A 12,098-nucleotide genomic window follows, 5' to 3' on the forward strand; every position below is an offset into this window, starting at 1 on the left:
GGCCTCCGACTCCAGTCCTTGCACACCACATTATTACTAATATTACTTAAAGAGCATACACTACAAGAACAGGATTTTGATAAGATCTTTGGCATAGGTCTGGGGATATTTTTAACCTAAATTTAAAACAATATACACTTGGGGCTAACTTGAATTCTGTTACCATCTTATTCCATTTGTGTGCAGCATAACAGGTTGTTTTGAGCTGAGCATTTATCTAATCTGCTCAGGCTTCAACACATTCAGGGATTTATAAATCAATAGCATAATATTAATATTGCTGCTAATAATAAACCCGAATAATGAACACTTTTCCACGCCTCAATCCCGCCCGCCGAAAAAGTCCAAAGACGTAAATCACGCACGTTTAAATTATTCAAATGTAGGCGGGACAAACGTCTCTGAAGAACCAATAGGAAAGCAGAACGTCACCGATTGACAGCTCAGTGACAAAAACTGTGGTCCAGCTGTCACGGCGCGCGAAAGATAAAATTTGGTGCCTTGAGAACAGGCGGGAGGACGAAAGGCGATCGACCTAAACGCGGTCTTATTCCACTTTAAATGACCGAATTAGCCCTTATCGTTAAGGCATTAACTTTTTGGATGCGCTGCCACAAGTTGACGAGACTTTTATTTTCTCACTGTTGATTTCTTTGTTTACAAGCTTCGAGTAAGTAGCAAGCGGGCAACGAGATGACCTTGGTCCTTTCTCAACAACTGGTTAGTAAATACTTTTTACGAGACAACATTTCTGCTTATTGTGTAATAAACTCGAAAATATTCACTCCTATGTGCGATCAACATTTATTTACTATTGTTAGCTTGTGCTAGTTAGCGAGCTAGGTCACTTGGTCATAGCTAGCTAAATTGCATCTTCTTTCATTAGCTTCGGTTTAACAATGTTACACAGCATTCGTGTTTGAATTCCGCGTTTATTTAATGTTCTGAATAGTTTTCTTTGTTGCGATGTCATCTTTAGCTTTGTCCTCATTGTTTGCTTTGCTCCAAGGCGCCACTCGCTCATGTCCTCAAAGAGCATGCATGCAGAGTTAAAGCTGTAGCCACATCTTTTCTAAATGTTGTTAAATGTGTTTCGACCCAGGCTGAAGGTTTCTCGGCCCCTACAGAAACAGAAAGCGATTCAGACAGTGGAATGGGCTCTCCAGCTGAGGAAATCTTACCAGAGCCAACAAACAATAGAGAGGAGCGTCCAGGTGAAGTTGCAAGACAATCGAGATTGAATTTACGTAAAGTCATTTTTATGACTGAGCCCTTTTTGTTTTTCCAGACTCTGACGAGGAAGAAGACATTCATGTTCGTAGAAAGCCTCGCTGTAATGCCATCAGAGACAGCGACAGCGAAGAGGAAGGGGTGCCTGAGGTGGAAGCATTAGTAATAGCTATGAGTGAGGAGGAGGTGGAAACAGATGAGAAACAAAAGGTTAAAAAGACCAGAAGGAGGATTTCTGCTGTCGGAGACAGCGAATCTGAGCAAGAAGAGGATGAGCAGCAGCACACTAAGAAGGGTGGCAAAACTACAAAAGATTCCAAAAAGAGGGAGAGGAGTCAAAGGCACCGGGACAAAAAGGAGAAACATAGTAAAAATGTTGAAAAATCGAAAAAGAAAGAGAGATTCTCTGACTTGAATGAAGTGAGTGATCTCCAATGCACCCTTTTGGTTTCTTTTGCACAATCCTGCTTGCAAAAATGTTACAATGAGAGGAAAGACTGCTTCGGTTTTTGCGTCACGCCGATAATGACAAACCTCTTTGTGTCCAGGGTGCACCATTCCCCGGCATTCTAAATGACAGCGGCTGCTTGTTGAGCAACACGGATCTCTTTGACACCGGTATCAACGATGAGTCGGACGAGGAAGAGTCACTCGATTCAATCCGAGCAGCTGTCAAACAAAAAATGAAAAAGGTACATTGCGTCAAACATTACTGTAAAAAAAAGGTCTTTATGTGATTATTTTTTAATATTAATATAGGAACCATTCCTGGATGAAGAAGAGGAAGGAGATGAATTGCAAAAGCCCCAGCGTGTAGTAAGCAATGCTAATAATCACTCAGAAATGAAAATGAACCCAAAATGTGAGTTTGACTTACGCTTTTGTGCGCTCTTAGGAGAGAAAAGCTGCACGTGCAAGTAAAGAGGCAATGAAGCAGCTCCACAGTGAGTCTCAGAGGCTGATCAGAGGTCAGTTTATACACACACACACACTCATGGTGTTTGTCATGAATCAACATGAGGCTTCAATCTTTGGCATGTTTCTCTAACGTAGAGTCAGAACTCGGCCTTCCATATCACATCCCGGAGCCAAAGACCATTAGCCAATTTTTTAAGAAGAGAGCCAGGCCTGAGGGACCTGCCATGGCTCTGTTGAAGTAAATGCGCAACTTGTTCTGCATGTCACATTAGTTTATTGTTGATGGTTAGCATTTTCATTGAAACTAAATAAAATGTAATCATTTAGGTCTAGACGGTATTCGGCGGTAATGTTGGAGAAACCAGCACCACCTCCAGCCAACCCCGCCAGTGAAGAACAGGATTCCGAGACGTTCTCTCAGCTCAAAACATTACCAGAACCTGCTGCTAAATCTCCGCCGCAGGAGGAAGAAAGCTCGAGTCAACCACAAGAGACGGCTACCGAGAGCTTAGAACCCGACCAGGAATCGGTCCCGATGCTTTATCTCTCTGAGAGTTTGCAGGAGACGATTACAACCGATTCTTCAGTGAAACCGATATCTGAAGAGGAGGCCATTAGGAACCCGATTGAAGCTCTGGTTGATGTCCAGCAAGCAGCTGCAGTTGAGCCCACCAAGCCCAAAATGGACAAACTAGCCCGACTAAAAGAGCTTGGACTGGACCCTCCGCCTGTTGCTAAACTGCGTGCCAATGAAGGAGCTTTTGTTCTCCTTGAACCAGCACCACAAAAGCCAGGTCAGTCATGATTTCTTTAAAAACTGCCTAATCCTCCGCTGCCATCTTTTCTTACATTGCTTTTTCTCCAATCAGGCGTGGAGGCTCTGAAGAAGCGGTACCTTCGTCACATCCACGCGCCGGTCCGGCCGCAAGGAGAGCACACGCTGCGGCTCAACATCGTCCGTAAAGACACAACCCCGTCCGGCAAGGAGGAGTTGCTCTCCGAGTCCGTCACGGTTAAAGAAGGACAAGAGGAGCCGGCGCCGACCAAACCTGGTGTGAAACCAAACCAGTTTATCTTGTTTAATTTCTGTTGGAGCCTTTTGAGTCTTTGACAAGTACTCAAATCGTCACAGGGGAGAAACTGCTGACCCTGAAGCAGCGACTGCAGCTCGCCATGGCGCAGCGGAGACAAGAAGAGCGAGTACGCAAGGCCGAGCTGAATCGCCTGGATAATGAAGAGTGCGGAGAGGAAGAGGAGGAGGCAGAAATGACTGATGAAGACGAAGAGGTGGGCGTTTTTCCTTGTTACCTTGACTACAATGTGCTTACTTTTAGTTGGATGTATCACAGGGTTTGGATGACTTATTGGGAGGCGAAGAGGAGGAGGAGGAAGATGGCAGCGTGGCATTGAATTGCCCGCCAGTCACTCCAGACATAATTAACACTGATGGAACACTCATACTGTTCCCTGGCAACTCCAGTTCTCGTACCGGGTAAGTTGGTTTTGCATTTATAATTCACCTGGCAAAGTTTAAAAAAAAACTGGGATATGTTTCAATTATTTTTCTTTTCTTTTAAGTGATGGTGGAAGGCGATCTGGTGTTGGACAATACGGCGCTAGTAAACTCGGTAAGCTTATTCGATTTCAAAATGGATTACTAATGAAAAAAAAAAATTTAACGCAAGTGTCTTCTCTAGAAGAGGACGACTCACTGTCTCTGATGAAAGACATCAGCCACAACAGCAGCTTTGAGCTGGCCGGATCCATGATCACGTCCTACCAGCCGGTCAACCATCAGCGGAGAGGCGCGAACAACTCCAACTCCAGCTCCGTCTTCCGTTCACCTTCTCCGTGTCTTTTCCGGCCCAGCATCCTCAGCTCTGCTTCCAAGGTGAGATGCAAAAAAAAAAATAATATTCTTGTCATCCTCTGACTTTGCTTCTTGTCTTTCTGACAGAGCTCCGGGAAACTGTCGGAGCCTTCGCTGTGCCTTCCGGTTGAGGACTCCCAAGATTTGTACGCCCCTCCTTCACCGGTGGACTCTGAGCCCACAGACGAAGTCGCCAGACCCGGCGGTCTGGGCGGAGATTCTGATGGTCGCTTCTCTCTAGAGGACGACACCCACTCCCAGTTACTCGACGCCGACGGCTTCCTCAATGTGGGTCCGCGACCCGGTGCCGTCCGCTCGCACAAGAGAAAATTAATCCTGGACAGCATGGACGAAAACGCAATGGACGCCAACATGGGGGAGCTTTTTGGAATGTGCTCCGGGGGGTTCGGGAGGGCGCCGAGCGGCGAAGAGGCGCCAGTCGCCGGTGAAGAACTTCTCGGACTATGCTCGGGAGCATTTCCGACAACGCAGACAGGGGAGGAGGCCCAAACTGATAAGAGCGAGCAGCGAGAACAGGATGAAGATTTGGAAAACAGCATGGATCGATTACTCGAGCTTTGTTCTGGCAAATTTCCGAGCTCAGGTTGAATATTTTTTTCAACCTTGTAACATTGGCATCGTATGTTGCACCGGTTACTAATTGGACTACTTTTTTGTGGTACTTTTAGGTTCTTCCCTCATGGGTTCACCAGCACAAGACAGGTAATGTCAAAAATTGAATCTGTTGAGAATCGAGATAATGACGCGAGGAAATGATGTTCTCACGTTGACTTCTTTCTAGCAGTAAGAAGACACCGCAGGATGAGGAAGAGGAGGAGGTGGAAGAAGAGGACTGTGACTTTCGGCTTCTGTCAGACGTGGTATGTAACAGCAAATGTATCCAATAAAAAAAGAGCAAGAATGCAGTATTGTTTGAGATTTAATCTGGATTTGTTTTGTAGGAAGACGAAGAAGGGGATGAGGAAACAGATGAAGAGGAAGAGAATAATGAGGTAGAAGAGGAGGAGTTGAATGGAGTGTTTGCACCCAACCCCAGTCGCAAGAAAAAGAAGAAAAAAATGTAAGTGAAGATTCGAGAGGAGCGTAGCTGCGGGTTGAAAACGTTTTGACCTCCGCCCTCTGCTTTGCCAGGCGCCTGACCGACTACGTGGACTCCGAAGCCGAACTGTCGGGCAGCGACGAGGGCAGCGGCGATGAAGATGATGACGGAGAAAGCGAGTATGAGGAAGAGGAGCTTCTGGAGGAGCTTCCGTCTGATGAAGAGCTGCATGACCAGGTCAACAAGATCCACATGTGAGTGAATTATTATTATTTTTTTTTTAAACGAGCTGGCCTGTATACAAATTGTTGCTTTTAACGTTCTTGCAGGAAGCAAGTCATGGATGATGACAAGCGCCGCTTGAGGCTGTACCAGGAACGCTACCTCGCCGATGGTGATTTGCATTCTGATGGCCCCGGAAGAGCTCGCCGCTTCCGTTGGAAAAATATAGGTTTGTTGCGAGAGAGTTTTATTTTTTTTCCCCATAACAAACTGAATACAGAATTGGTAAAAAATTGGTCACCTGTTGCAGATGATGACTTCAACGCAGACGGGACCGAAGCTGAGGGTGAGGAGGAGCATGAGGGTGATGATGATATTGATCAGATTGAAATCCAGAGGAGGAAAGAGAGACTGGAGAGGGAACAGTGGCTCAGAGAACAGGTGGGCCAAAATACCTGTTGAAATTTGTACACAAATCCAAAAACTTGGCACTCATTTTCCATTTCCTTGCATTGCTTCAGTCCCAACAGAAAGACAAGAAAGTGACCGATTTGGATGAGGACATTGGAGAGGAAGATAGTCAGTTCATGAAGTTGGCAAAGAAGGTGACGGCTAAAAGTTTGCAGAAGAAAGGTTCGTTTGTGTTTTCTTACCAAACTTGACTTACAAACTCAAATTAGAAGTTAAAACATGTGTTGCTAATATCTCCCAATTCACAACACAGAACTTCCTGTTGCACCACCGCCACAGAAGACATCAACAACTCTCAATCCATTCCTGCGACCCTCACAGGTATGTTGATGGGGTTTTTTTTTTGCTTGCCGTCAAATAATAAAAGTGTATTATGTGTGTGAAGGCTAAAAGAGGTTCCCTGCTGAGTCAGCCTCAGTCTGTCCTTCAAAAATTGGCGTCCATATCCGAAGGAAACCCACTGGCACCCAGAAACAGCCGGGGGTTCCTCTTTCAGACGTTGTCTCCAGAGAAGGATGGAGAAGATTCTCAGAATCATGTGAGTGGACGAATTATATAATTGGCTTATAAATTATAATGTAAAAATTGCAAAGGGATGTACAATGAACAAAAATGTAGTTTGAGGTAAACTCAAGCAACCTAACATTTCGCCACTAGATAGCGCCAAAAGCTCACATTCTGGCAAAACAGACTAAAATGTGTGAATTTTTCACCAAATTGAAGCTTTGTGTTTTGATTGACAGGTGACAAAGAGGAGGGGGAACTTGGGAGCGGTCAACCCGGCCGCCAAGAGGGTCTGCAGGCAGGACGTGTCCGCCGGAAACGCAAAAACACCCCATCGAAGCATTTTTAGCTTCTTGGACCACTGATATGGAAACGTAGGCTGATGAGTATTAACAATGTTTGAGGTAACTTCTGACGCTACAATATGAGTGAGTACAACTCATGTTTCTATTTTGTTCAGCTCATAGCCAACTAATTATTTTTTTTAAACATGTTCAAGCGCAATGTTTTGCTGTGTATATAGGGATGATTTTTTTTAAAGCGGTTTTGTTTTTGTATTTTACATGTAAATCAAATTATATTTTAATAAATGTCTGCAATTATTGTCTCTTTTGGAGCATCACATTTACAATATTATGGAATCTTCTTGACGGCCGATTTTCTTCTCAGCCTTAATTGAAGTTTGCAAGGCTAATAATAGACAGACATTATAACAGGCCCCTTAAGTCTCTCCACCTCATTAGTTGCTATGCCGATTAAGAGAAAAGTGTCCTGGGGTTGCGTTGCCGTGCAGGAGGGCCACATTACATATCATTTAGAGCCGATGCTAAACAAAGTGCTTACTTTTAGACTTTTGCCATATTTATTCACCTTGAATGTTTTTCCAGTATATTGCAGATTTATTATTTAGCCTCTTTCATGGGGTCAAGAAAGCCAATTTAATTCATTTCATTATTTTCATGCCTTCCAATATGGATTTTCAACCCCCCCCCCCCCCTCCCTGTGGAGTGTGAGCATTGAGGTCAAAGGTCATAAAACTTGACCCAAAAAAAAAAAAAAACCTGAGCTCCCAACACAAGAGCCAGGAAGGTTACACATTTTGGCACGCATGGAGGTTCTGAGTTTCTAAATATCTAGAGGACACGGATCGGCTTCGACTCTGATTATGAGGATAAAAGAGGGCAGAGGGTGGAATAATTGGAGAGAAACAAAAGCCGTTGCACCCAAGGGTCTTTTTGCTGTGTGCCATGCAGCATCCAAAGATAAAAGTGTAATTATAGTGCAAAACAAGCCATGCTGGATTTCACTTTAGCACGTCTAGGCTAATTTGGCTCATTTTGGAGCAGTCCTGGCTTGCTTTTCTTTTTTTACGCTGGCTTTGTGCATCTCTTCTGCACACTGGCAATCTGACAGCGTGGCCCATGGGTGCCGGCCGCCCTCGGCCGCTGTCACGGCCCGAGATCGCCGCTGGAGCAGATGTGGAGGGAAGTGGGTCACGAAGCTTCGGGCTGTGGGAGTAGTCAGAAACAAGGTCTTTTTATGCACAAGGTAAGTCATGCTCTTTTTTTTTTTTATGTGTGACATTACGGTAACAGGCCTCAATTTTGCAATGTTTTCTAACTTCTTTTAAAAGAGTGAGATAAAGAGAGTGATGACTTTGCGTGTGACGAGGCCTCGGGCACGTGGCTTGCGTTTGATGTATTTTTTATGGGCTTAGGCTACTGGTGAACGATGGAAGGGGCGGGGAGGGTGCCTGGAGCTGGTGGATTTCAATGTGGATGTTGTTGAAGGGGAAGCAAGAGGGGATGGAACTGTGTGTGTGTGTGTTCGAGCAAGTGGGGGATGAGTTTTTCCGCCGCCAGCGACGATGTGTCAGGGGGACGGCAACGGAGAGGAGAGACACTTGTTAAGTCTGTCTGATGTAGCCTCTCGATATCACACACTTACAATAATCCAGGGGAAAAAAATACTTGCTACTAACTATTGGGCCCGTAAGATTGTTAATTATAGTTGCATTATGGGTATTATGTAATTGCCAGTTTTTAAAAAAATATTTTTGAAGCTAAACACACTTTTGTACTTTTTCAATCAGTTTTTCTCTTTTATCAATTTTTTTTAAAAACAACAGACTTGTTTAGTGCAGAGTGTGAGTACGTTTGAAGCCTCTGGTGATTTTCTTTTCTAATTTTAGCCTCAACTGTTTGCATAACTTTGAATCATCAGACCAAATGATGGCTTAACTCGAGGATCACTCTGTGCTTTTTTCGGGATGATTTTATATTTCCTGGGGGCGTAAATGAACTTGAGCCAGCTCTTGATTGTATAACTTGTCATGTGGCTATTCTGAACAAGTGATACAGTGATGAAAATATTTTTTCTAGTTAGGGTTGAGGTCCACAGACCGACTCCATGAAGGTTCCTGTGTGTACTTTGAGGGGCTGCTCCTCATCCTTACTCCATGATCTCCATGATTTTGCATGAAGCTCCAAGTCAAAGTCTGTTAATTCATTTTTTGTTTTTTTTATTTCACGCATAAAAACATTGTGCAACATTTTGTTGTGTTTTGTTTTTTTTAAAAAGAAGACCATCACTATTATAATTGCCTATAATAATATATAATAATATATATATATAATAATATAATATATAATAATATAATGCACCACAGCAAAACAATACAGTACTCCCTCGTTTATCGCGGATAATTGGTTCCAAAAACCGCAAAGTATGGTCACCAACAAGAAGTACTGGGCAGGCTAACGAGTTAGCGGAAAGATGCTAATTCGCGATCGTGCTAACACGCGAAAAAGGACTTCTTAAAGGAATGTAAACGAACATTTGGAGCAATACTACATTGTCCTAAAGGTTAGACACATGTTTCCTCAATTTAGAAGTTTTATTTTGACTTTTAAATGTTTTTTTAATTTTGGAAAAAAAAATCCGCGATGTAGTGAAGCCGCGATAAACGAAACGCGAAGTAGCGAGGGATCACTGTATATATAAAAAAAAGTGCTTTGTCACTTTCCTCTTATTCTTTCGTTTCCTGTCCACCCAGCCCAGACGTCCGCGTCTTTATTTTTTTCATACGAGTCAGGGGATGGCAAGAGGAAGAAGAGGGAAGGGAAGGGAGGGGGTGATGAGGGAAGAGGAGGATCAACAACACCGCGTCGGAGGCGGGGGAAAACGTTGGGAAAGGCGCAACGTCGGTCCAGCCCTTCTCCATCGAGCAGCTAACCCGCACATAAGGTAAGAAATCAACCACAAGCGCATGCAAATGAGGCTGAAATGTCAGTCAAGTGACTTAAGCGAGCAACAAATAGGAAGAGGAAAGGGAGGCTGCTGTGTTGATTTTTTTTTTTTATCAAGGAAGGGAAAGAGAGGAGAGAGCACTGAGATGGGGTGAGTGTTACATAACGCGCTAGAGAAAGACGCATTTCGCTTATTTCGCCATATTTTTATTTTATTTTTATTCCTCGTTGGTGATTTTTTTGATAATCCGATATGAAGCCCATTAGTCGTCGTTTTTCTGCTTTCTATAACCATCTAGCCAAATCCATGGAACCTTTAAAGAACCGAGACGTCCATCCTGCATCGACTCTATTTGGGTATTTTTCTTATTATTTTGATATTTGTTTTCTGGGCCGCGCGTATGATGAGCTGTCCTTCAGCACCGCGCATGCACGCGGAGGGAGGGGGGGAGTGGGCTTCATGGTGGGGGGGGATTGACAGCAGCCTCAAGTCAGGATTAGAGAAATTTCCATTCCGGGGTGACACGTATATGTGTGATGTTAATAGAATTGGAGAGCAGCATCGTCGCCTGTAGTTATTATAAACATTGGAAGTATTTTGGGGTGACCTGCAAAAGGGTGATTTAGAGGTGAGACGGCACATTTCATTTTTTTTATTTTTTATTCTGTCTCCTTACAGTGAGAATCAATCCAGACCAGAAATGCTTCATCAATATCAACCACAGGCCTGTAAAGGTCAAAACTCCAATAATCCTCGCTCCTCGTCATCGTTGTCGAGCAAGAAGTTTGATCAAGATGGCAACTATAATTTTGTGACAAGCAATGGAAGAGGAAGAGGAGATGAAAACCAAAACCCTCCGCGCCCGAGTAAACTGGGTCCTCTGAGTCCCGATTTAAGAAGTTCATCCTCCCACAGCAGCTCCGGGCTCTTGTCACCTCGCTCCCGCATGCCAAGCTGGAGCACGCTGGAGCCGCTTCCCGAAATCGAATATGGTGATGACAGCCATGGCCGAGTGCCTCCTGATGGAGCTGAGGAAAGGAGGATGGTGGAAGAGGAGGGACAGGTGATGGCCAAGCATAGGGAGAAGATGGAGCTCCAGAGAAGAAAAAGTAGCAACCGAGGCAGGGATGATATGGAGGAGTTGATGAAGCTTGAAAATGACGACGAGTGGGGGGACAGCGGTTCCGAGTCGGACTCTGGTGGGAGCATGTCGTCCGTTCGATTAGAGAAAGGAAGCAACTGGTTAGCTTCAGGAGGTTTGGAGCGTATGTCGTTCGGGGAACAAAAACCGACCCAGCACGATTTTGAGCCCACCAGAAGCAACTGTAGAGAATCATCAGGAAAACGGAGAAGCTTAAACCGCAGCTCCATGTCGGGCAGTCACCTCGGAAACCTCCTGGAGGAAGGAGCGGAGGAGAAGCACGACCAGTCGTCGGATTCTGACGGCGAGCTTCCTGAAATGATGGACGCCGTGTGGACGCTGCGGGACCGCGAGAGGTTCAAGGCCCAGGAGATGGAGAAGCACCAGGTGCAGCTGACCATGTATCGGCGTCTGGCTCTCATCCGCTGGCTTCGCACTCTGCAAGGCCGCATTGAGGAGCAGCAGAACCGCCTGCAGTCCAGCTTTGACATCATCCTGACGCACAGGAAAGAACTGCTCCGTATGGGTGCCGCTGTGGTCAACGCCGCGCCGCCTGCAGCCGTGGGACAGTCATAGGAGCACGAATAAAAAACAATATATTTATTTCTGAGCTAAAAAAAAATCCAAGAAAATTATTAGCAAGCAACAACTGGATTAGGAAAGCAGTTTTGTTAGCAATTATCACTTGGACTAAAGGGGAAATTCCTCGATAAAAATAAAAGTATCATTAATTAGCACAAATATGTATTTCCTTCTACTTGCACTTTGAAAATGATAGTTGACCTTGTTTTTTTTACCTAGAGATTAAGACAATCTAGAGTTGATCCGTTTTGTGTTTTTTATCTACCGAAGCAAAGTCGTAAAAAACATTCAATGTCTTTATGTTGTAAGTCAATGTGATTGTCCAAAAAAATAAGAATAACTTGATTGTGTGTAATTATCGTAAAAATGTCATTAAATACAATATCAAAATAGCTTAAGTGTTTTTAAATTCTTGGGACGTATCGCAAATTAAATATTTTGTTTGTCATTATATTTCCATTGAATGTCCGCTCTGAAGCAGAGTAAATTTAGCACACAGCGTTCATTTTCTTCCTAATCGGCGTGTTTATCGATGTTCTGCTGCGCACACTGTAATCCACCCTTGGGGCTAAATGTCCTTTTAGCCAACAATTGCCTCTTTGTCTGTTGAATAAAAGTCGTTTTGTATGGGCCCATCACACGGGCTCGGCCAACGTGTGTTCTGCAGAAAGTGTGATTGCCGTGTGAGGCTGTTGCCCTCCGGCACTGAGATCATCCCACCTCTGTGTGTGTGTGTCTGTGTGTGTGTGTGTGTGTGTGTGTGTGTGTGTGTGTGTGTGTGTGTGTGTGTGTGTGTGTTCAAAGCGATACCAGCATCTTTGCCACCCTTTAATTGTGTGCAAGTTTGAGGA

The 12,098-nt window shown here is 44.4% G+C and overlaps 2 protein-coding genes across 5 annotated transcripts; both read left to right on the forward strand.

Annotated features, from left to right (window-relative positions):
• Positions 1-469: 469 nt before the first annotated feature.
• LOC119130619 (claspin) lies at positions 470-6,878 on the forward strand. Of its 2 annotated transcripts, none has more exons than XM_037264474.1 (24): positions 470-720; positions 1,103-1,214; positions 1,289-1,650; positions 1,779-1,922; positions 1,990-2,046; positions 2,126-2,198; positions 2,284-2,386; positions 2,476-2,942; positions 3,018-3,200; positions 3,281-3,435; positions 3,498-3,640; positions 3,727-3,776; positions 3,846-4,039; positions 4,106-4,622; positions 4,708-4,741; positions 4,821-4,899; positions 4,981-5,099; positions 5,171-5,332; positions 5,408-5,529; positions 5,611-5,741; positions 5,822-5,933; positions 6,025-6,092; positions 6,157-6,309; positions 6,515-6,878. In XM_037264474.1, exons 1-24 carry the CDS (start codon positions 694-696, stop codon positions 6,638-6,640), a joined length of 3,693 nt encoding a protein of 1,230 aa, XP_037120369.1. In that variant the 5' UTR covers positions 470-693; the 3' UTR covers positions 6,641-6,878. The 2 variants fall into 2 exon arrangements, with proteins under 2 accessions (XP_037120369.1, XP_037120370.1); XM_037264475.1 differs by having other exon boundaries at positions 4,824-4,899.
• Positions 6,879-9,396: 2,518 nt separating this feature from the next.
• On the forward strand, positions 9,397-11,639 carry LOC119130653. 3 transcript variants are annotated; one of them, XM_037264516.1, is made up of 2 exons: positions 9,397-9,521; positions 10,203-11,639. In XM_037264516.1, exons 1-2 carry the CDS (start codon positions 9,412-9,414, stop codon positions 11,239-11,241), a joined length of 1,149 nt encoding a protein of 382 aa, XP_037120411.1. In that variant the 5' UTR covers positions 9,397-9,411; the 3' UTR covers positions 11,242-11,639. The 3 variants fall into 3 exon arrangements, with proteins under 3 accessions (XP_037120411.1, XP_037120412.1, XP_037120413.1); XM_037264517.1 differs by lacking the exon at positions 9,397-9,521 and adding an exon at positions 9,538-9,674; XM_037264518.1 differs by lacking the exon at positions 9,397-9,521 and adding an exon at positions 9,714-9,880.
• Positions 11,640-12,098: the final 459 nt, after the last annotated feature.

The sequence above is a fragment of the Syngnathus acus genome, chromosome 11 (assembly GCF_901709675.1).
Source record: "Syngnathus acus chromosome 11, fSynAcu1.2, whole genome shotgun sequence".
NCBI classification, from domain to species: Eukaryota; Metazoa; Chordata; class Actinopteri; order Syngnathiformes; family Syngnathidae; genus Syngnathus; species Syngnathus acus.